We start from the raw sequence: 26090 nt of genomic DNA on the forward strand, positions 1-26090 counted from the left end.
ATCGCTGTTTTGCTCAGTTGATCCAAACTATGTAAAAGTAGGCTACTCTATTTTAATTTTTTTTTTTATTTTTGTGTGGAAAATTAATTATTGGCCACCACTAATAACTACAATTACGTAGTCGTTACATTTATAAACCGTGTTCAAATAATGAAATGACTTGGCAAAGGTCGTTTTAATGACACTGAGTCAAACTTCTTGTGTAGGTGCTTTTGTCCATTGTGTCAGCACACACAGTTGGCTGAGGGGAATCAAATCTGAAGTAAATATCACGTGTGGATTTCATATTAGGCTATGTAGTGTGTGTACACTTAGTAGGCCTAGCTATTTAAGTTTTGTGTTTACTTGTATTTACATCTTTACGTTCGTTTTGTTGAATTCACCCAAGTGGCCTGCTAGTTGTAAATGTTATTTAGCAACAATAGCAGTTGTGGATTTTATATACGTTAGTTTTAATTTACTTCATTTTTTATAACCTTTCCATTCGTGTAATCATCATTGTACTGGATTAGTTATTTGTAATAAGTGCAATATTAATCTAGGTTTATGAAGGCACCTGTTTATACATCCCTTTTGTCTCGGAAAAAGTGTAAAGATTTTATATTTTATGTGAAAATCTCAGATAATAGACTTGAGCTGCTAGGCCTGTGTGTGCCTCGTTGAATACAACAATATGTAGGCTATACATTAGCGTACAAAGGCACACCTAAAGTAAAACCATCTTTTTTCTGGTCACAAAATGTATCAAGATCAAAAAATAGATTTCTTTTTATTGAGAATTAATGGAGCAGCAACATTTGTGTGAAAATAAATAATAACAGAAAGTTGTTTTGGTTAAAATTTCAGTAAAAAAAAAAAAAAGTGGCACGTTTTTTTTTTTTTTTACCCCACACTCAAACGAGAAAATATTTTGTCTAAAAAATAAATGTGATCATTTCAGGGATTCTCATTAGCTACATACATTTGTAAGATATTAATATGTATTAAATATTAGATCAAATTGCCTCAAAGTCAACCTTTAGACATTAGATGCAATGATTCCATGTATCAGGAAATTTTTATTGTGTAGTGTCAAACAAGTGTTTAGGAAAGTGCTGTGGTAGTTTTTTTTTTTTTTTTTTTTTTTTTTCTATTTAGTGTTTTGTGAGAAAATAAAATTAAATGGCCTTTAGCCAAGTTGTACTCTAATAAAACAAAATTCAGTATAAAACTCACACTTGTATCACAGCTAATTTCAGAAAATAGCATCTCAAAATAAGTGCTTTATTTTACCGTTATGTAAATCATATAACATGTAGTTTCAAACATGCAGAAGTGCTTGAACAGCAGGGAGACATCACTGCATAGTTGGCAACCTAGAGCACAACCACGTGACTAGCTATAGCTATACATTACTCCTATGCGACCCCCCTTGCAGTCTCTTTTATTTGGTTGTGAGTGCTTTATCTACATAATTATAAAAAAGCTGTTTGGTCAGTATAAAGTACAAAAAAACAAATAAACATGCTCATCATATGTTTTTGTAATAATATTGTAATTGAAAATCATTCTTTGAGGCCCCATGACTCTTGCCAATATTTGATTAAAGATTAAAGCATTCCAGCAGTATGAGCTGGGATTATTAGCTTTTTGTTTTCAAATTAATTTTTGTTTTGTTTATGCTGGGTCACCAAGAACAACATCATTTAAGTATTAGTTTGTATACAGTTAATGGAAATTCCCCTGCCAGTGTTCCAACGCAAGCAGCAAATCATTTCTAACCTTTTTCCTTAAAGAAAGTGAAAAAAACAAACTCTTGCTCTTTTTTTCATATAGTCCCTTAGGTGTTTAAATTGTATAGGCCACATTGTTGTACATGGTATAGCTTTGTTTTAACTGCAGTTATTTGCCTGTTGTTAATCAAATTTTGAATTTGAAATTTGTTATTTTCCCAGTTCAGTATTTTCCCAAATCAGTATTTACCCCAGTTCCTTGCTTAAATTTGATTGTTAGTACCACTTTATGCTGCTGCTACACAAAAGGTGTAAAATCAATTATAACTGTAGTTTTGTAACTTAAAGTTATGATTTAAATAAAATCTCTGTTGCATGTGGCACATGTCATGTTTTGAGAGTCAAAGTCTAAGAAATAAAGAAAGAATTTGTTCACTGTGGGGCCACGAGTGCACTCAAGAAAGCGTATCTTCATTTGGGACAGTTCGTGTCATTCCTTAAAACATAATTGATTTAAAAGACTAGTAAAGCTAATAAGCTATTCTTCAGTTCTTCTCACAAATTTACAGTTTCCCAAATTTTCCAAAGACCACATGCAAGTTAATAAACAATTTTAAAATGTCACTACGTAAAGAAAATAACTTGATCTGAAATCATCACATAAATTATTTTGATTTGCTTAAAACTGAAAGTTTGCTCAAAGCTTTTAAATGTAGCTGAAGCATGGTCTCTGTGGATCAAAATGTTTTATTGCACAGCTGACCATTTCATCTAATGCTAGATCTGTTTAGTAGTTAGTAATCATTTATAACAACTAAACAAATCTGCAAAAGAGCATAAAAAATTTCTAAAAAAAAAAAAAAACCTTTGTATTTAATGTTCTAAAATGCATCTGTTGATAAGCGATGTTCTTGGTAATAATGTTGTTAATCTGAATGCTCATCTGTGGTACCGGTATTTAGTGTGTTTGTCAGTGGTGTCTTAAAACAAACTTGACCAAATTCAAAGCTTCCCAAGAATATTTTCAAGATCTATCAAGTGGCAAAAACATCATTTTATCATCAGCTATTCGCAACATTTTGAGACAAGTGTCTGTCTGTCCATTTCTTATTTTGTGTGTTTTTTTTTTGTTTTTTTTTAAAGAAATGAAGGGAACAGATAATTAAAAATGATAAAACTTTCATTCTAACTTACAATGATTTTTTATCAGTTGATAAAACAAAATAGTTGTTTTAGGGCAGTCTTTGTGTTTTTGTAAAGGTTTTTGTGATTTATGAAAATTATGCATTTAATGTTATTAGTTTGTTCTAATTCATGTTTATTAGTTGATACATTTAATGAAATTTGTGATTTCTGCCTGTGTTTTCTGTATTTTTTATATATATTTTTTGCCCCCAGACTTTTTAACAAAACAAAATGCTCACTGTATAAATCTCTATAGATTCATTAGTTCTCTTTAAATAAGGTTTAAATAATCTAATGACAATTTTAGTATCAATTATGTTTAATAGGAAGTGAAGCAGCTTCTTTCTTTTAAATATGCAATCACTTAGATTGTCATTTGGATTAAATTGGAAAAACTTTAGCCAATTTTTATATAATTTTTGCATGAAGAAGAGGAAGAAATTAAAAGATAATTAAAAGTTAAAAATGTAAATACTGTCATTCTATATTAAGGCATTAAAGCTCTTTCAAGTTCTTGAAAAACAAAGTGTTCTTGAGGAACGGAAGGGAACTTTCTCTCTGTACGTGTTTTTGTTTGTGCATATTTACAATGTTACTTTTCTTTTTTTTTTTTTGAAACAATAGGATAGATAGAGAGAAACATTAGTATAGAGACAGCACTGCTACTGTCAATGGATCCGGGCCAAGCCACCCGGCTCAGTCCATCGAAGCAATTCACTCAGGCTATGGGTTGCCAGATCTCTGCACAGTGTGTGGTACAGAGCACTAGCCAATCACTTGTTATAAGTAGTAAGTGTGAGTGTGTGAGCTGAAAATGCTGAACTTTATCTTTCAAGGGCTCTGTGAAGTGTTATACTGAAGAAGGAAGAGAGAGAATGAATATAGAGCAAATTGTGTGTGTGTGTGTGTGTGTGTGTGTGTGTGTGCTTGCATGCATGTGTGCGTGTGCGTAACCCGACCCGAGCAGATCAGATGCACTGTATGAACAGGACTTCAGTTCTGTCACCCTGTGTCATCTGATGCACAGGAATCCTGTCACAGAACACATGTTGAATGTAGCACAGTGTGCATGAAACTTGCTTGCTGATGTCCAGTGTTTTCTGTTGAAATATTCAGGGTGGTCAGTGATTTATTAGATTTGTTTTTAGTATGAGTATTATGATCATGGCAGCAGTGTTTATCATTTTGATTTTAAGATGCTTTTAAAAGCCTCACATTTTGATATGTGATTCAATGTTAGTGTGACTTCAGATGTTCGCACTTTGTTTCTTCGCTTGGTCCAAACCCAAGTTCCATTTCCAAGTTTCCACAATTATTTTAACATTCACATTTTCACATGCACTTTTTGCGTCCGAACCACAGTACTTTTTCATCATCGTGAGTACTAGCTGAAGCTGTTTACTATTGTAGATAGTTAATGACTCAGAAGGAGAAGATTTCTGCTTATGGAGGAGAGGAGACACTGGAGTCTTTTGGATTAGTTTTATGCTGCCTTTATGTGCATTTTGGAGCTTCAAAATGTAATTACTCATTCACTTGCATTGTGAGGACCTACAGAGCTGAAATATTCTTCTAAAAGTTTCCGTTTGTGTTCAGAAGAAGAAAGAAAGTCATACACATCTGGGATGACATGAGGGTGAGTAAATGACGAAGAATTTTCATTTTTGGGTGAACTATTCCTTTAATACAGTGCCTGTGTGCATAAGAGGAAAGTCTTATACAAGCCTATATTTTAATACCAATAAAGGAGTCAGTATTTTTGAATAATTTCTAACTGCAAACTGCAAAAGTTATAAAGAGTTATAAAAGTTTTAAAAACACAGATTTGTGAGATTTTAGCAGAACTGAAGAAAAAAAAAACACCTTGGTACTGGCTTACTACTTTACTATTATTTCTGCCATATATAGATAAGAGGTAGACCTATATATCGGTTTTACCGATTGATCGGTGTTGATAGTTGTTTTTAGGAACTTTCAGTTATCTGCAAAAATCTATGTCTATAGTTTATTTTTTTACTATTTTTTTATTCCTCATCAATAAACCTCATCTGGTGAAATATATACATATAAACTCCTCATCTGGTGAATATATAGGCTATAAAATGCATAATATGGTGAATGCTTACATATGGAGCATTGCAAGTTAACCAAGTCTCTGTCATTTCAAAATAAGAGTCCCTGGTGTATTTCAGACTTTAAAGTTGAAAGACCCCGTAATGCACCAAATCTTTTTGTCATTAACAATTTTTATTGATTCCAAACTCAAACTAAAACAAACAGTACATGAATACATGGAATAAACTTTTATCAGCCGTTAGAGGGCAATATGCTGTCAGAGCCAAAGCTTCGGATTTAGACCAATTCACTCTGTATCCTGAGAATTTAGAAAAGGAATTAATAATTCTGTGGAGGCAAGGCATAGATCTAGTAGGGACGGAGACGAATAATAAAATATCATCTGCGTAAAGCAAAAGCTTATGTGCCACTCCTACCACCACCACCCCTGGGAAATCATCATCCTTTCTTATCGCGGCTGCTAATGGTTCCAGGGCAAGACAGAACAATAAGGGGGAAAGAGGGCAACCCTACCGGGGTGCCCCTATCCAGAATAAAATAATCTGAGATTAATCAATTCGTTTAAACCGCCGCTACCGGGTGTCTATAAAGTAACTTAATCCACCCAATAAAAGTATTCCCGAACCCATACATTTCCAAAATCTTAAAAAGATAATCCCATTCTACCATATCAAATGCCTTTTTGGCATCAAGTGAGATGGCAGCGTCCAGAGTCTGATCATTCTCCACTGACCACATGATATTGATGAAACGCCTAATGTTATCAGAAGAGCTACGGCCCCGAATAAATACCACCTGATCTATATGTATAAGAGATGTCATAACTTTACTTAATTAGGTTAGCCAAAATGTTGGACAATATTTTAACATCTAGCTGGATCAGGGAAATTGGACGGTAACTCTTACACACTTAGATCTTTGTCCTTTTTAAGAATCAGACTGATCCGGGCTTGCGTCATGGTTGGTGGAAGCTTACCATTCTTTAAAGATTCCGTATAAACTTCTAGCAAAAGTGGAGCCAGATTTGTAGCATAAGATCTAAAAAATTCAGCAGCAAAGCCTTCTGCCTGTAGACAGGGCCTTAATTACCTCGCCAAGCTCCTCCAAGGTTATCTCAGAATCAAGAGAATTTATTTGCTCAGTCGTCAGTTTAGGAAGTTCTAATGGTTCCACAAAGTTTTTAATATCCTCATCAGTAGACGAAGACGTATATAGAGATCAAGATGGAATTCTTTAAAAGCATTATTAATATCAATGGCTGAGGTAAATATTTCACCACCAGCAGATTTCACTGAGGGAATGGTAGAAAAAGATTCTCTCTGTTTTATATATCTAGCCAGAAGTTTTCCTGCCTTGTCCCCCTACTCAAATTATGACTGTCTTTCCTTGAATAACCACAACTCCACCTTCCGCGACAAAATAGTATTATATCTGTATTTCAATCGGGTCAAACTCTGAGGCCATCAGACGACATTCGGCGCTTCAGCTCTGCCTCGGCAATTTTAATATTCCTTTCCAATTCCACAAGTTCTTGTGCTTTGGATTTTTTGGAGAATGAGGCATACTGTATGATCTGGCCCCAAAGAACCACCTTAAGTGCCTCCCAAGCCACGCCCAAAGAGGATACTGAGGACCAGTTGGTCTATAGACATTGATTTCATCCTTTAGCATTTGTTGGAGTTCAGGATTTTGCAAAAGGAGTATGATTTCCTTTTCTCCATGTGTGGTGTAGTGGACTAAAGCACTGAACTGGTAAGCAGAAGATTGTTGGTTCAATCCCCACAGCCACCACCATTGTGTCCTTGAGCAAGGCACTTAACTCCAGGTTGCTCCAGGGGGATTGTCCCTGTGATAAGGGCACTGTAAGTCACTTTGGATAAAAGCATCTGCCAAATGCATAAATGTAAATATGTGGCAACACCTCTAAACACACCAGGGTGTGATCTGAGAATAAATTGTTTCTAATTGAGCAATCAGCAACAGATGGAATGAGGGACTTAGATAACAAAAAAAAATCTATTCTAGAGTAAATCTTATGGACTTGTATAGTCCCTCCCAGATGGGTTCAAAAGTCTCCAAATATCTGTAAGACCAAAATTTTTACACATCCTGTGAAGCGCCAATGTTGCACACTTTTGCTTCACTATGATCAAGGACTGAGTCCATCAAAAGATTAAAGATTAAAGATAAATATTACACGTAAGTGTTATTTTAATGTCTCCAGAGCTCTAGGATTTTGAATTCTTTGACATTGTCTTCCTAGAACAGTTATGGAACAGAGTGTATCGAATCTCACTGGTTTATGTCTTTTAAAGTATTAAAACTAGCAAAGTGCGCAGAGCTTGCCGTTCACACGTCTGATCCCCGCATGGTGTCACGTGACTATGCACCAAATCGTAATCTTTCTAGATATAGTTGAGATTTTGGTAGCACAATAAACTGCTTTTGGGATTTTATTAATTTTGGACTCTTATTGCCTCAGTGTCTGTACCCTTTATAGTAAGGAAAGATTAAGAATTGTTTTATCATTCTATAAATTGATTTTTTTTTTTTTTAACTATTTGCTGATTTATCGGTTATCAGCCTTTTCCACCACCTTAGTTATCGGTATCAGCACAATCCACTATCGGTTGACCTCTAATATACACTGGCGGCCAAAAGTTTGGAATAATGTACAGATTTTGCTGTTTCGGAAGGTAAATTGGTACTTTAATTCACCAAAGTCTCATTCAACTGATCAAAAAGTATAGTCAGGACATTACTGATGTAAAAAAAACTGCACCATCACTATTTGAAAAAAGCCTTTTTTTTTTTTCCTTTTCTCCCCAATTTGGAATGCCCAATTCCCAGTGCACTTTAAGTCCTTGTGGTGGTGTAGTGACTCGCCTCAATCCGGGTGGCGGAGGACGAATCTCAGTTGCCTCCGCGTTTGAGACCGTCAATCCGCGCATCTTATCACGTGGCTTGTTGAGCGTATTACCGCGGAGACATAGCGCATGTGGAGGCCCACGCTATTCTCCGCGGCATCCACACACAACTCACCACGCACCCCACCTAGAGCGAGAACCACATATTATAGCGACCACGAGGATGTTACCCCATGTGACTCAACCCTCCCTAGCAACCAGCCCAATTTAGTTGCTTGGTAGACTTGGCTGGAGCCACTCAGCATGCCCTGGATTCAAACTCGTGACTCCAGGGGTGGTAGTCAGTGTCAGTACTTGCTGAGCTACCCAGGCCCCTGAAAAAGTCATTTTTTATCAAATCTAGACAGGCCCCATTTCCAGCAGTCATCACTCCAACAACTTATCCTTGAGTAATCATGCTAAATTGCTAATTTGTTACTTGAAAATCACTTGCCATTATATCAAACACTGCTGAAAGCTATTTGGTTCATTAAATAAAGCTTAACTTTCTTTGTGTTTGTTTTTGAGTTGCACAGTATGCAATAGGCTGGCATGTCTTAAGGTCGTTAATAGGTCAAAAATGGCAAAAGAAAAATGAAACATTGTTTATCATTGTTTTGAGGAATGAAGGCTATACAATGCTTGAAATTGCCAAAAACTGAAGATTTCATACAAAGGTGTACACTACAGTCTTCAAAGACAAAGGACAGCTGGCTCTAACAAGGACAGAAAGAGATTCCAGAGGTTCAACTAAACAAGAGGATAAGTACATCAGTGACTCTAGTTTGAGAAATAGATGCCTCATGTCCTCAGCTGACAGCTTCATTGAATTCTACCTGCTCAACACCAGTTTCATGTACAACAGTAAAGAGAAGACTCAGGGGTGCAGGCCTTATGGGAAGAATTGCAAAGAAAAAGCCACTTTTGAAATAGAAAAACAAAAAGAAAAGGTTAGAGTGGGCAAAGAAACACAGACATTGGACAACAGGTAATTGGAAAAGAGTGTTATGGATCTTAACCCCATTGAGATTTTGTGGGATCAGCTAGACTGTAAGGTGCGTGAAAAGTGCCCGACAAGACAGCCACATCTATGGCAAGTGCTACAGGAAGCGTGGGGTGAAATGTCACCTGAGTATCTGGACAAACTGATAGCTAGAATGCCAAGGATCTGCAAAGCTGTCATTGCTGCACATGGAGGATTTTTTGATGAGAACTCTTTGAAGTAGTTTAAGAAGTTCTGAATTTTTTTTTTCAAATTGTAATAGTAATTTTTCATGTTATTAATGTCCTGACTATACATTGTGATCAGTTGAATGCCACTTTTGTGAATAAAAGTACCAATTTCTTTCCATAAGAGCAAAATCTGTACATTATTCCAAACTTTTGGCCACCAGTTTAGATGTGGCAGTTATAGTATGAGTATGAGTCAGAGTAGTATGGGTAGTATGCCATTCCGAACTCAGCCCATGAAATGCACGTCATTGTTGTTATCGGAGAGTCTTGCCAATTACGAATAAGCTGTGTCGTTGTTTAGAGTCTCAGCCAGACATCTGCTTTTGAATCACTCTCGTGGTACTTTGATGGCATATGTCACGGTGACACACTGAAGGTGCCGACTAAAGTTGGACAAAATTTCTAACCAACATGCACTGCTTCAAGTCAGGTGTCAGTCGGTTTGCTCAGTGCTCATGGGAGAGAGAATGTACTGTGAAGATTGTAATCTATAAGAACTGTGAGAGAGGTTGTGAAACCAAATTAAAAACGTGTTGAGAAAGAGAAGAGAGCAGAACACTCCTTGTGTAGCTATGGGTGGCGGCTGATCAACAGGTTTTGTAGCATGTTTTGATTCAAATGGAAAAAGCAAGAAAAGATGAGAGAGACATAGAACAAGATAGATACAGAGAGTTAAACTAAAGCAGCATGGTGTCAGGGATAGAGATGGCAATTGTAAGGCATTTTATAATTTTTGTTCAGATTCCACTTAACAATCCATGTTCCCCAATGAGTCATTTATCAACTATTTTATTATTTCTGAGTATGGCTGGGTGATATGGCCAAACACATTATCCCTACTATGTCAATATTGATCACAATATACATTTCATACCATTAATGGGAATGGAAATGCATTCCACATGTTTGTTAGACCTTAAAAATAAATGTAAACATAATTTGTTTGTTTACAAGTAAACTCCACAGGGTAAGCTACCTTTTTAATTTGAATTTCAAGAAGTATACTCAGTTTAGGATTTAATACTACATAAGGCAGGGGTGTTCAAAGTCCTGCTTTAGAAATAGAACAGAATTAGGCCTACTATGGAGAAATTATCTGAAATTCATATTCTGGGCACTGGATGTCGCTATCATGTGCAGCTGCTATTCACAGCGCATTGTCTCCGCTAGTGCATTCTGTGTCGTCACCAGCTTCATTCACTGGCAGAGTTCAACAGGAGTTTGGAACACTCCTTATTTCCAAGGATGAAGCGCCCCGCAGAAAGAATGATGCATTTATTAAAGGACTGACATCAGATTAGATACTTTACTCATGTACTTGTTCTTGTTAAAATGTCCCAATACCTCACATCACACAACTGAGTAGAGCTGCTGTTGTGAGAGCGGCTGAACAGATTTTACCTGCTAGCCAGCTAATACTTCCTAACCGGCTGATTCCAGTTAGCCAGTTGTGTGGATACCGAGCTTTACCGAACTACTTGCGTTTCTAGCAACATGCACCTAATCGTCTAGATATACAACACAGACCTAGTATCGAAAATTACTCAAAAGTTTATCATCGAGAACATTTTATCACCCAGCCCTACTTTTGAGTACACCCTACCACACATATTTTAAAAGATTTTAACTGTAACTAATCAAAACTTCAAAAGCTGTACTATTTTTAGTAATGCAAGTTTTCGTTTTTACACATTTAATCACATGGATTGTAATCGCATGGGAAAAAAATGTGATTGGAATTTTAAGTTTACAATAATCGCAGTAATTACAAGTAATCACATTTAGATCAAATAATGGCGACAGGCCAGCTAAGTTTGACAAACCTCGAAGTACTTCTGTCATAACTAAACGCAAAGTGGACTTGTACATCTTTGTCTTCACACCACATTTATCAGTCGAACCACAAAAGAACCCACAAATGAATCGCTCTCAGATGTGGTCTGATTACGGTTCGTTTGTGGGTCTTTTAAGAGGGGTCTGAGATCTTTGGGGTGAAAACAAACTACAGTAGGTGTGAAAACACCCTCAGACTACAAGCTCAAGACTCAATTAGAACATAATTTCTTTGTCATGGCTATGTAGATTCAGAAGAGTAGATCCACCCCTGCTTAAAAGCCATGCAGAGGACATACTGTTAGAGTATTTTATTGCAATCTTGCATCCTCCTTGGTGGAAGAGTACAGTTGATTAAAGAACGGTTCAAGAATGGTTAATGGAATATCTTAACATTAATCAGGGTGTGTGGATCTTTGTGTGTGTGTGTGTGTGTGTGTGTGTGTGTGTGAATATAGTGTTAATCCTAGGTGGTGCTCTTCATGCCTGTTTTGTAAAATGAGTCAGGCTTAACAAGTGTGTTTGCATTTGTGATCCTGTATGTGTCTGTGTGTAGGCCTGTCTGAAATGCCAACACTTGAGCCACTAGCTTGTTCTGTATGCAAGTGTAAGACTGTGTTGTATGCCAATCACTTTAGAAGAGTCACACACATGTACTAGGTCAGCTCTTTAGGTGCTGAGCTATAGGATATGGACACACACACACACTGGGTCAGAGGATGAGGATCAGGTTGTGATGGAGTTGCTTCAGCCTCTTGTGAATCATGTGATATACTCAGTGATCTAATGGTCAGGTTAGATCTTCAGTATATGCAATATTATTAAAACATGACTACAGAGGATTGTCATTTCATTTCTATTTGCATCCATCTGTGCAACCTACAGTATACTGGCAAACTGACAGACAAATGACATATTCTGTTATATATTTATGGACAATAATCACAGATTCGTGGCTAAATATGGCACATATTTAACACGTGCGTGTGTATTGGAGGGTGGGTTAGATTTAACCTACATTGTGGGGACCAAATGTGTGTGTTTGACACAATGTGGAAGTGCTGGACATAGTTTATGTCTGGTGTACGTGCTGGATTGTCTCTTTATAGCCCCTTTAGAAGTAAGTAGATGGATCGGAGTCGGCTGAGTATAGGTGTGTGTGGAGGCCTTGTCTGTGTCTAATAATCCCAATCCCCTCAGATTAAAGGATGACGCTTCTGGTGAAGCGCTGCTTGGCTCAGACTCCAGCCATGTTGTGTCCTGGAGAGGGAATGGGCCATGCATGAAGTGTTTCTGTTCGTGGGTTTTGACAGATCAAGAGACTGGAACAAAGGGTGCTGACATCACAAGATTGTGGAATTCCATCAAGTTTCAGTTTGAATTTAGGTGTCTGGTTTGGTAGCACTAAATCGGTGGTTACTTTGGACTGAATCTGTGATACCTGTAGTAATGAATATCTTAGAACCCAGTTCCCCCTCTGCTGTGGTTCAGAGGCAGTGCTTACTGATTCAGAAAAGACAAAAAGTGTTCTTCATTTTTGCTTTTACAGTTGTTGGGTAAACATTTTAAGAAAGCAACACTTTATAAAACTTTCTTGTGCTGTGAGTCTTCATGATCACTGGGACCATCACCGCCAAGTTGGACAAAGGTATCCAGCAGTTGTTCTCTTTTGCCATACTGACAATGTGTTAATAATGACTATTTATGTTTTAGAATTTCTAAATGTGTTTTAGAGTTCCTCTCTTCACTTTTGTTTTCAATGAGAAGATGAGGCCAGGTAAACATATTTATAGGCAGGATTATTTGAGTATAGGTTTAAGTGTGCCTATAACTTTTTGGCATATGGTCCTTAAACCTCTTTTGTATCCAGGGTTGGGGAATAACGGAATACATGTAATGGGATTACGTATTTAAAATACAAAATATTAGTAACTGTATTCCACAACAGTTACAATTTAAATCATTGGTAATCAGAATACAGTTACATTCAAAAAGTATTTTCATTACTGAAGAGATTACTTTGCATTTTATTGTCATTTGTTTCATTTAATATTTAGTCTATTCAGTTGGAAAACATTTATCCATATAAATGATGCGATAAAAAGAGCGTTTGATGTGTGACATTCATATGAGCAGACAGAGAAGTTAGTTTGAAGTAAGTTTGGAGCAGTAGAAATAGAAATAAACCTTGTGTAAATTGTCATGTGAACATGTATCTTTATGCTAAGCTAAAATGCTCTTTTTAGCCATTTTACATGCACTTGTTACCAAGCACGGTTGCATTTTTTTTATCAAGAAATAAATGTTAGATTATATTTTTTTCTTTCTAGTAAGACCTTTCACATTAGGACAAAAATCTTATTCTTGATGAGAATCCTTAAAACTAGATTAGTTTGCTTTAACACTGCATAAGATATTTAGGTTTTTCAGAGAATGCATTTTTAACATATGTATTTTTTCTTACTATACTGGCAGAGTTTTTATAGTCAAAACAATTGAAAAGTGGGGCCTGGGTAGCTCAGCGAGTAAAGATGCTGACTACCACCCCTGGAGTCACGAGTTCGAATCCAGGGCATGCTTAGTGACTCCAGCCAGGTCTGCTAAGCAACCAAATTGGCCTGGTTGCTAGGGGTGGGGTAGAGTCACATGGGGTAACCTCCTCATGGTCACTATAATGTGGTTCTCGGTGGCACACGTGGTGAGTTGTGCGTGGATGCCACAGAGAATAGCGTGAAGCCTCCACACGTGCTATGTCTCCGCGGTAATGTGCTCAACAAGCTACGTGATAAAATGCACAGATTGACTGTCTCAGATGCGGAGGCAACTGAGATTCGTCCTCTGCCACCCAGATTGAGGCAAGTCACTACGGCACCATGAGGACTTAGAGCGCATTGGGAATTGGGTATTCCAAATTGGGAGAAAAAAAACAAAACAAGTGAAATAATCTACCAGTGCTGAAGAAGTAATCCAAAGTATTTAGATCACGTTACTGACCTTGAGTAATCTTATGGAATACGTTACAAATGACATTTTACAGCATGTATTCTGTAATCTGTAGTGGAATACATTTTAAAAGTAACCCTCCCAACCCTGTTTGTATCACATAGATCTTAAATTTGTTGGGATATAATTAACTGTGCATTATTTTGGGTTGGAGCGTAAGGTATTTAAAGGTGCTGTAAGTGTTTTTTTTTCTTTTTTCTTTTTCATAGAAAGGTATGCAAAATAATTTGCCTACTCCCTGAAAGATATTCATGAAATAAGTGTCCAAAGATATCTCACTGGTCTCTGTGACAGCTCTAGACTCTGTAAACGGCAAACAAAAATGTGTCCGCGGTCCGTGGACAATGACACTTTCTGCCTGTCAATCATTTAGCACATTTTCATAGTATTGTAGTTGCAGTGAATTATTGAGGCAAAATGCAATTTTATGCCATGTTGTTCATAACAGTTGTCAGTTGAGGGTGCTATTTTGCAGCTGTTGTTTTTAACAACCATTTCTGCTCTCAATAAAGCTAATTTTGGTATCTTTTGAGTCAGGTTTTAGAAAGAGGGGGAGTGGCTAATTCAGCGGCTCAGTCTCGTGGAAGTAGAATGGCTGAAATCACTTACAGCATCTTTAAAGTTGTAGCATAAATTCTAGCACCCACAGGGGATCTTTGACCAGTGTAAAAGGAATAGTTCACCCAAAAATGTAAATTCTCTCATCAATTACTCTCATTTATGCTGTTTCAAACTTGTATGACTTTCTTTCATCTGCGAAACACAACCAAAGATCATTTGATGGACATATGGGCACATTTTCCCAAAAAAGACATAATGGCAGACATAAAGGTAATCTATACATCTTGAGAGAAACAGACCAAAATGTAACTCCTTTTTCAATATAAATCTTGACATCTGCAGTCTCAGAGGCTCGATTGTAATGTGAAGCTCAATTACACTTCCTCAAGCTTGACGTAGCCTTTTGTGGTTTAATAATCACATGAACATATCTTGATCTTGATGTTATTTTGATTAATTGTGCAGACTTGAAGGATTGAAGTGAATTTAGTCTAATGCTCTTTAATGTGGTGGCCAAATAAAAAGTGCAAATCACAATTGTGAATATTTTATACATTGCCCAGCCCTAATGTAGGCATTATAAATATCCACGTAAGATTTATGATTCTGAATATATAGAGAGAGATATGAAGACAGATACGAATCTATACATGCTTGCACACTGCAGCACAGGCATTTGTGCACAGAAATACAGATTTGATGCTAGGGTTGGGGCTAATTCATTTTAGAGTAAGCACATTTGTAAAATAATGTGTACTCGCTTTGTCAACTATGCTAATTAATGCTGTTAACACTCAAACACTAATATCTGCTGTAGAAGGCATCTAAATGTTAATACATGCCATGCAGCTCATAAATAATTGACTGAGGTATGCGAAATGCTACTGGATTAGCCACTGTGGGCAGCGGGATGCTGCTGTGTAAGAATAGCACATGTTGAATGCAAATGTAGTAAGTAAATGACCAGGTGTACTTATGGAATGTGAAGTGAGGCAGTGAATTCTGTTTCTGGCTCATTCACATTCTATGAAGGCACAACAAGGGTCTCAGAAGGGTTTTCAGAATTAAGACCATGTTGACAACCCTCATCATACTATTTGAAACCACATACACTGAATTTGAAGCAACAATGCCATCACACCAGTCTGGAACCTGGAGAAATGCAGAAATGATTGAAATCTTAAGGGGTCATGAAACGAAAAGGATATACACTGCCTGGCCAAAAAAAAAGTTGCATACTCTAATATTTATATAAGACTTTTCTAAATTTCGTATGGGGGGTTAATGCTGGGGTGTTCTCCTGAAGTCCACAATCATCTCAAATGTTTTAAGCGTGTTCAGCTCCAGGTTGTTTTGGCTGCACCAGGTAGCCAGCTGTTCAACCTCCCTTCGATATGTAGACTCATCGGCATCTTGGATGAGGCCGAAGAAAGTAGTGTCGTCTGCAAACTTCAGGAGCTTGACAGAGGGGCCTTGGCGGTGCAGTCGTTGGTGTATAGGGAGAATAGTAGTGGGGAGAGCACACATCCCTGGGGGGCCCAGTGCTGATTGTACAGGTGCCGGAAGTGAATTTCCCCAGCTTCACTAGCTGCTGCCTGTCCGTCAGAAAGCTGGTGATCCACAGACAGATAGAGGTGGGAACAGAGAGTTGGTTTAATTTAATCTGGAGAATAGCTGGGATAATGGTGTTGAAAGCCGAACTGAAGTCCACAAAAAGGATCCTTCCATATGTCCCTGGTCTGTCCAGATGTTGCAGGATATGATGCAATCCCATGCTCAATAAGTTTTTTTTCTGACCACATTTCTAAAGCGAATCTAAAGCAAATACGACTAAAGCGTTGGTTAAAAGTGTTATGCTGACAATTTAATTCAGACTTCATTAGTATAGACCCATATAATGAACTGAGGGAAAAGGTTCACATGAATCACTCAGTGTATTAAGGGGTTAGTAGTGTCTTTGCTTTGATCCCATTGGCAATAGCTCTGACCGAGTTTGGCAGGAGGACAGAATTGACCCTGTCCACACTAACTAGAGCTGATGATGACTGAGACCTCCAGATTTGTTCCTGCTAATTAAGATGGCTAAATAGATCTGATTATGGTGAGGCATCAGTTGCTGGAGAGGCTATTTTTTCTACACTTCAAAGTATTGAGGGAGATTATGCCTACTGCTATGCTAAAGAGACCATCCAATCTCCAGGACATCTCATTTCAATTGCTAAATGAGTCCAAGACTGAGACTTACTGTATGTGTTTCAGCCACATTGCCTGAGAGCAACCATTATCCACAGAGCTGACATTCCTATGCTGTAACTCATAATACCATATTTTATTTCTTAAAGACCCATTGCGTTTCTTTGGATAATGCACTAGCTCTCTTTTTTGGACTCTGGTTCCTTGCATATCCTTAGGATGCTTATGTGCTTAAGTGATTAAGAGACGAAGTGGGAAATCTGGTTAATTCAGCTTAGAGGTGTCTCTAGCCGGTGGGAGCCACTGTGACTTCAGGGACTCAGGCTACAGCCTTAAACATATCCCAAAAATGGCTAAAACTGGCTACAGGTGAAATTGAGCTGGAAATTGAAATTGAGTTACAACAGGTTCTTTACCAGGGTTACTCATTTCAGCTACTGTAGGGCCACTTTCTTGCAGTGTTTAGTTACAGCTCTAATTAAATGCATCTAAACCAACTAATCAAGCCCGCCTCTGAATATGCATGCTTACCTAATATATGGTAAGCTAAATGCAGTATGTCGAGTTTGTTGAGTAGTATGTCTGAATACACAGTATTCATTAAACCTTAGGCAGTTTGTATTAACACTACAATTAGTGCTGCTTCGCTCAATACGCTGTCAGTCAGTTAATGCTATAGTGCCCACCTCTCATGCTCTTGGAATCACAGCTGAATGAGACGAGCTAATGGAAATGGAGAGATAATTTACAAAGAAACAATAAACAGATGGGGACAACACCACTTTTGGTCATGTCCAAATCAAAATTAACTTGAAATGACATGAAATGCCAGTAAGTTGCCATTATGACACCCACAATGTTTACCAAGGAGTAGATTACTAATGTTTAAAAAAATAAGGTGACTATAAAAAATTATAGACGAACAAATTAAATGTAGTACATGAAATATGCTTGTTGCTGTATAATTGTAGGTATTATTTTTGAAGCAATGTAAAAATAATTATAAAACGTGATGAGTCTTTGATTTGATTTAATAAATAGTCTGTTAATATGTATATACAAAAATATATAAAGTATGCTTATTAACAGTGTAAAATAAAGGGTATTTCATGTGCCTTCCCATAAGAAATCTGATGTTTAGCAATGAACATTTTTAAAAATGTAAATAACAAATTTTATGCAAAAAGTCCATCCTGAATATAAGTCGCACCTGATCAATATTGCATTGTTTACAATATTGAAATACTGCAAATTACACAGAAAATTACTTGTCTAAAAGACCTGCATAAAGTCTTATAGATACAGATTATGCCTTTTCTGTTTTCTGGATTCCAAATTAAATGTTCTAATTAAATGTTATGATCAAATTGTGTTTAATCAAATACATGCTGTACAGCTTTAATCAAATGAAAATATAGTACTTTTCAACAATATATATAAATATTATTTTTGGTTAAAAAAAAAAGATGCACAACAGAGCTTTACAGTATTAATGAAAACATTAAATGAAAACAATTTGAAAACAAATGAAATTGATTACATAAGGCAAAATGCTGCCATGGCTGAATCACAGCATGCTGATATTCAGTACACTTGCTTATGTGATATTGCTTACAGATAATAATCTAATAATATAACCATTTCATATTATATTATTGTGGGGGCCTGGGTAGCTCAACAATTAAAAGACGCTGACTACCACACCTGGATTTGCAAGTTCGAATCCAGGGCATGCTGAGTGACTCCATTCAGGCTTCCTAAGCAACTGATTGGCCCGGTTGCTAGGGTGGGTAGAGTCACGTTGGGTTAATCTCGTCGTGGTCGCCATAATGGGGTTCTCGCTCTCGGTGGTGCATGTGGTGCATTGTGTGTGGATGCCGTGGAGAATAGGGTGAGCCTCCACACGCGCTAGGTCTCCGCGGTAACGCGTCTAGGTCTGGCTCCACAAGCCACGTGATAAGATGCGCGGATTGACTGTCTCAGATGTGGAGGCAACTGAGATTCATCCTCCGCCACCTGGATTGAGGTGAGTCACTACGCCACCACAAGGACTTAGAGAGCATTTGGAATTGGGCATGCCAAATTTGGATGAAAAGGGGAGAAACCCTATGAGTATTATTGCGACTGCTTTGAATATTACACTTTTAAACAGTAGTAATATTTTTCTGTCATAATTTCATGCAGTCAGTTGAACAGAGCTCTCGTTTCAGCAGGACTTTTATTTTGAAAGATGTTTGAAGTTCTTCCTGTTTGTGAAGAGTTCGTTTTATCAAGCTTCCTGCGACTCTCGAGCTAAAATCTCAGAGCTGCAATGAGAAAGAGTTCATTATAGAGTTCACAGTCGTTTATACACTCAACACACTGATCTGTGGCTCTGCAGATGGATACTATTGGACACTGCATAAAAATCAAGCATTAGTAGTGTGTGTAGCGTTTGTGGGTGTGTTCGTGTGCGTGACTGTGTGTGTGTGTGTGTGTGTGTGTGTGTGTGTTCGTGTGCATGCCTGTGTGTGTGTGTGAAGGAGATGACAGGGCAGAGAGGTGCCTCTTATTCATACTGTGGTGCACAGCGCATGTGACTCTATATTATTTCATAAAATTACATCTTTCTGCTGTTTAATGATCACACTTGGCCATATAGAGGCTTTTTTATTATTATTTTCAAATGGTCTTTGATTTCATGAGTCTAGAGTTTGTTAGAACAATAATGTTATGAAGGGACAGAATATTTAAACTGGTTGTAGAAAGTACTTCTTAAAGGCAGAATACTCTGAATTTACTTCAAAACTATACTACCATCTCCTCTATGACTGTTGGTTTTATTTGTTTGTGTGTACGCATATGTGTTTTGGTGTTTGTGTGTTTGAGTGACCGACATCAGTTACGTAAATAAGCCATTTTGGACTCTAAATCGCAGGACCTTTCTAATGATGAAAAAAAAATGCAATTTATATTCTGGAAAATATGCTAGTTCATATATTTGAGCATATATGTAGGCTACATAGCTATTTCACATTAAACTCTGATTTAGGAAAAAATATGTTATAAATAAGCTACTTTTTAGTATTTAGAAATACGTGTATGTTGTTGCATATAGATGCAAGTATGTGACTTTTATTTTGAATATATATGTGATCATATATTTTTATATAGGCCTACTCTTTTTATATCATATGTTGTGATATATCAGATTTCATATTTGTATGGTTTAACCTTAAAGCTATGTAAATGTCTAATAGAACTAATTAACTGAATTTACACTGGACAAAAAAACTAAATGGCACTCTGCCTCCTCATTTCAAAAGTCCTTTACCTGCATAACTAAAGAACATACCTTTTTACCAGCCGAGAAATACTTTCTTTATCAAAGGCAGAACATAATCTGACAGTATGTGAATTGGATGCAGCTAAGGTCTTTGGGTTTACTTGAAATTACAGCCTTGTTGGAGCAAGGTTGAAACTATTGCTGCGTTCCATTCAAAGTCGGATGTGAGATATTCCTACTTGATATCTCCGATCTCTGCCCATAAAGGCATTCCATTGCCTGATGCTCGAAAGATGGCGTATAAGGAAACTAAACGGAAATGCTCCTCTTAGCTTAGCAGGTGTTCGATTGTTGACAGAAACATCTCCTAGCAACCAAAATGATGAACGATTCTATGCAATAACAGCATTTGTTCTACTGGTGTATAATTATTAAAAGACAGAATATGAACCAAATTTTAAGCACCTGTTTCTGCAAATGTTTTCTAAACAAGTTTTCTGATCATCAAATGTAGAAATTTTGACTTATTGATGCATTTAATTTTGATGAAAGTGTATTTTTTAACATTATCTGTGTAAATTTCCATGGGTGCCGACATGTTTGCATGAATTCACACACCTTCATCTTGTTGAAATCAGAGTTCTAGATTTCCCCACAAGTTTCCAAATTGGTAGTCAAATGGCATTCCATTGCAATTTTCCATGTAGGTAGCTGGAAATTCTGACTTTCTGAGTTGAATGGAACTCATCGTAATCTCTGCAGGAATGTTGTTCTCCAGGAGTAGAAATTACTAACCCTGCTATCTGTTATTACTGATTTGTTGAAGATAGAAGATTAGGGGCTGTTTAACTATCTGCCTGCTGTTCATTTAGAGCCTCAGGCCAAGATCACCAGAGTTAAAGCCACCAAGCAAACTGGTTTGGGGTGTTTTTTTGTTGTTGGCAATCTTAGAATGAACCCATTCGAAACTTGAGCAATTTTAGTTGGCCTTGTCTTGATGTCTTTAGATTAGCATTAAAAATCATATGTGGTGTTTCATGTGCAGCCTTACACATTCCATATAAATGTTTAAACTTATAAAAATTTCTGAAGAGTTTCAATAAAGTTGCTGTCTTGCCTCTTTTTCTCTGTTCATGGCCCTGCAATTTTCATACTGTATTTTGTTAATGGTTGGTTCTTCTGGTTAGCCTTACAAATTCACTATGACTCTTTACAATAAATACAATAGAAGTTTTTCCTGGCTTCTTACAAACAAATGGGTGGAGAACCTACTTGGCACCTGTCTGGCCCTGAAACCTCTATTACATAAATAACGTTGATCGGTGACGCCCAAACGACGTGGCTGGTGGAACAATTGTCATGGCACTTTGGTGTCCCTTTCACCCTGTCAGAGGTAGTGTCTAAGTTGTCACATTGTTTCATTCTGTGAGTGTATCTTCTCACTCTTTCTCTCTGTCTCTTGTTTTTGCTTTGTCAGTAGGTGTGTCACTGATGTATATATAAAATAGTTAAGTCTGATGATAATCTCAGCTTGTCTGCAGAACTGGAAGAGCAGGATGTTGTGTGAAGGTGATCATTGTGGCAGCACTAGCATAGCGTTCAGTTAGCAAAGTTGATGTGTGTATCCATCAGGACAAAAGTGTGTACTGAACACAATAAGGTAAATAACTTGCTCTCTTAACATTTTAAACAGCTTATCTCAGTTTAAAGGCATTCATAATAAATATTTGTAAGCTAAGAAACCGGTCATTCTTGTCAGGGAAGTAATTGGTAACGGTGTTTTTTGAGAGACGAGCTATATTTGGGCAATGATGATATTTTTTACTGTAGAAAATGGCTCGTGTTTTTATTATACTTACATTTCACTGATATTTTGCTGACACATTTGCTTATATAAATAGAATGAACAGAAATTAATTAAGCAGACTTGAATGAGGCTTTGCTTATGCGGTTCTGTAATATGTGTGTTTGGAAATATTGTGTGTATTCATTAATGTGTGTGTTTGGAAAAGGATGGTGTGTACTATGGCTTGAAGTGTGAACAGCAACGGACACTCATCTGACCTTGTAAGTGGAGGTGATGTAGCCTAGTGATCTTATGGCTGGTGAAGGCATTTGGCCTGCAAATGCTGTTATGTCACCCTGTTACAATCACTGGTGATTGATAGTGAGTCTTGTAGATGTGCACTTTTTAAATACTGTAAGAACGGCTTCTTCAGTCTTGTTTAATAAAAAAGGTGTTTACAAGTAATAATTGCTCGTATGTTCCACTCAAATACATGCATGTAAATCCAGTTTACAAGGAGCATGTACATACATGTATCCAGTAGGGTTGCACAATTAATTGAAGTAAAATCAGAATTGCGATACATGAAACTGTTCTGAGACCAGTTTCCTTAAGAGTACCCTTAGTAACTTTCTAGATGAGAACTCTTAAGAGGAATGGCACACCCGGGGATAATTTGCAGGCACAAACGTTATTCCTGTAGTGACGTCATCTAGTGTAGTGCCCGACCAATTTTTGATATATCGTATTGCCGTATATGTTTTCCGATATGCACAGATATGAAAACTTCTTTTCAGAACATATAATGAAGAAAACAATGCTTGGGGTGATTTAGAATTGGTTTTTATAAATTAGTTTGTCCAGCAGAGCGTGCTCCGACTCCGACGGTGGTTCTGCAGACAGTGTGGATTTAAGTGGTGTTTTGCGGTAAGTTGCTAACTAGTTAGTTAAATACATACTGGAAAGTGAATAAACAATGACCCCATAATTTTCCCTTTTCAATATAACTACTATAACGTTAACCCTGTCCCTGACAACCATGTCACTCATGTTTATCACATCTATTTGCTATGAGTTTGTCAGTGCAGTCAGTAATGTAGCAGATTGGAAGGCAAGCATCAGAGCATCTTTTTGCAGCTCAGGAGGTGCGGTGGTGGACTGTGTCTGTTGAGTGTTGATTTCATGCTACGTTGTTACCTAGTTGTGAGGCGCAATGCTTAAGTAAATATACAACGTCCATCTTTTACTCTCCATGACAACGAGCTTATAACTAACTAGCTAACCACGTAGCTACTTTCATACCTTGTTAACTGAGTGGAAGCTAGTGTGTAAACATGTATTCACCAAACTGTTTTGTTCAGGATTTGGTACCCCCTTCAACCAAACAATTCCAGTCATTACATTTACAAAATGTAATATTTAAAAGTCTGGTTTTCCACCGTTGAAAGTTTCCCCTGAACTTGTATAGCAGAATACAATGTAACACTGCTGCCGCTGTTTATCTCTTGACTCGGCCGGTGTAAATGCTTCTTGTTTTACAACCTGCCACTTATAATACTGGCAGTATTAAAATAGTCAGCATTTGACTGATACTAAACAGTACTACTGATGTTTATTTAGCAATTTATTTTATTTTTATTTATTCTTTATTTAAATGGTCAGCAACTGACTGATACTGAACAGTACTGTTGTTTATTTAGCAATTTATTTTATTTGTATTTATTTTTTATTTAAATGGTCAGCATTTGACTGATACTAAACAATACTGATATTTATTTAGCTATTTATTTTATTTGTATTTATTCTTTATTTAAATGGTCAGCATTTGACTGATACTAAACAATACTGATGTTTATTTAGCTATTTATTTTATTTTTATTTATTCTTTATTTAAATGGTCAGCCATTGACTGATACTAAACATACAGTACTGATTTTTATTTAGCTATAATTTTAATGTATTCTTTATTTAAATGGTCAGCAACTAACTGATACTGAACATACATTACTGATGTTTATTTAGTTATTTATTGTATTTTTATTTATTCTTTATTTTCTCAGTGTTCATTTCTAGAATTTGTTGACAATGTATAATGTAAAATATTCTTTGATAAAAATATTTCTTTAAGAAAGCAGCCTTCTGGGTGCACAATCCACATAGAAAAGGTTTGTTTTCATTCCAGCTCAAAAATTAACTATATCGGCCACCATATCGGTAATCGTTGAATTTTCTCAACTCTAAAATCGTTATCGTATCGGGCCCAAATATCCCATATTTTCCCTTACAAAAGTGTAGCTCAGATCCTGGTGTCCTCTGATCCTGGCATCCATTGTGCTTGCAAACAATGTCAATGTAGAGAAATGGTCGATACTAGATTTGAGCCCGACCATTTTTCTTCATTGACATTGTTTGAAAGCACGATGGACGCCAGGATCATAGGACACTGGGATCTGAGCTATACTTTTGTTAGGGCTGTTTACTCAAACTGTGGCGTCATCATAAAATATAGGCAGCTACCTTGCTGCCTAATCAGTTAATGATTTAACCAACAGCGTTTTTGGATGAATGGAACTCTTAAGGAAACTGGTCTCAGAACTGTTAGCACCTTATTTTCATCCTACCTCTTTAAACAGCCTCCGGACGTACACAGCCTGTGTCTTCAGGTTACACTTTATACACTGGGATTTTGAGCCATGTGTGCCGTGAAGCCAGAATGAGAATAGAGATGAGGTGGTCAGCATATCTCTCAGCGGAAAACTATAAACTATGCACTATAAACCTATTTATCAACAGAGTCTTTTTTACAATAAAGTCTTTAATGACTCAGCATAAAATACTGTACCAAATTACTCATTTATTGACTTAAAAGGTTAAGTCACCCAAAAATGAAAATTCTCTCATCATTTACATGCCATCCCAGATGTGTATGACCTTTTTTCTTCTGCTGAACACAAGTGAAGATTTTTAGAAGGATATCTCAGCTCTGCTGGTCCATACAATGCAAGTGAATGGTGATCACGCTTTTGAAGCTCCAAAAAGGAGACAAAGTCAACACAGAAATAATTCTTCCAACTCCAGTGGTTTAATCAATGTCTTCTGAAGCGATCCAGTCGGTTTTAGGTGAGAACATACCAAAATATATCTCCTTTTTCACTGTACATCTTGACAGCAGTCACCTTGGCGATCATGTTTTCAAGCTTGTTTACACTTCCTATAGCGCCATCTAGTGCTCTGCCCATGCATCAAGTGATAGGAAATGTAATCGAGCTTGAAATCGTAAGTGTGCCTAGAGACTGTAATGACAAGATGTACAGTGAAAAAGGAGTTACATTTTGATCTGTTCTCTAAAGATGCATTTAAGGGTAAATTAAACTAAATGCGGACCATCCAGAGTTTATGGGAGACAGCCTCTGTTCCCTTCCCTGCTGTTTGCTCATCCTCACCTGACTGACTGCTGCTCTTCTCTCCCTCGTCCACAATGTGAAACTAAAAGTGTTCATATATCCATCTGGATAAATAAAAATGCATTAAGCTTGTACTGGTCACTCCTAGCAAACAGAGCAACTGATGTAGTATTTAAAAAACCTAACAAGCTAAAATCTAGTGTTTTAGTGAGCAAACTATCTAGCTAGTAGCCCCCTAAATGACAAAATTACGTCAAATAGCTTTCACTGGCCTTGTAGCACCAGCAGTTTGAGGCCAGAACCTCCAGGGCAGCAGTCTCAGGGCGGAGCTATGACATGCTATTTTCACGTTAGAATTTAATCCAGTACGTTATACTAAGATTGTTTATCATCAACCCTTTTGTATATCTTGTAACACTGTTATTCAAGTGTTTTATACACCATGTATTAATATTAAAAAGCAGTCTCTGGGCAGGTCGTACCAATGAAAATAGCCTAAATTTAAGAGGTGAGACACTTGAAATGGCTGATATGAGTTTAATGCAAGACCCTTAAATATTTTTATATTATATTTTTCAGCCTCATCAGACAATGCAAGTTAACATTGGTAAAATAGCAGGCTACAATAAAATGTTTCTGTAAAAACACAAAGAATGAGGATTCAGTAACGATGGGGATGCAATATACTTTATTAAACACAAAATAATATGCAGTGATAACAAATATTGTGAGGATCCAAGTCATTTCTTCTTAAAAATTTCATTTTTTTGGCAGTAAAGACATAATGGAGAGATGGTCGACAGCTCCATAAACAATTAAATAACAGGCTAAATGAGTAAATCTGTATAATAGTGAAATACTGTGCTACAAATATAATCGGTACATACAAACAGCTTGAGATGAGCATACATTCATGGAGAACTTTGTTAATAT

General features: G+C 36.9%; 1 protein-coding gene across 6 annotated transcripts in view; it reads left to right on the forward strand.

Moving 5' to 3' along the window:
• Window positions 1-26090, forward strand: part of igf2bp2b (insulin-like growth factor 2 mRNA binding protein 2b) — a 57715-nt gene that overhangs the window by 940 nt on the left and 30685 nt on the right. For 2 of the 6 annotated variants that reach the window (XM_051702510.1, XM_051702511.1), the window contains exon 1: window positions 18649-18728. The exons of 1 other annotated variant lie outside the window; for it this stretch is intronic. In XM_051702510.1, the coding sequence (XP_051558470.1) occupies window positions 18664-18728 (65 nt within the window). In that variant the 5' untranslated portion in view covers window positions 18649-18663. Of the gene's footprint in view, window positions 1-4513; window positions 4534-12495; window positions 12594-18648; window positions 18729-21505; window positions 21628-26090 lie in introns of those variants that run through there. 3 more of the 6 variants (XM_051702515.1, XM_051702516.1, XM_051702514.1) reach the window with 3 other exon arrangements.

This window comes from Myxocyprinus asiaticus, chromosome 7, assembly GCF_019703515.2.
Source record: "Myxocyprinus asiaticus isolate MX2 ecotype Aquarium Trade chromosome 7, UBuf_Myxa_2, whole genome shotgun sequence".
In the NCBI taxonomy this organism is placed as follows: domain Eukaryota; kingdom Metazoa; phylum Chordata; class Actinopteri; order Cypriniformes; family Catostomidae; genus Myxocyprinus; species Myxocyprinus asiaticus.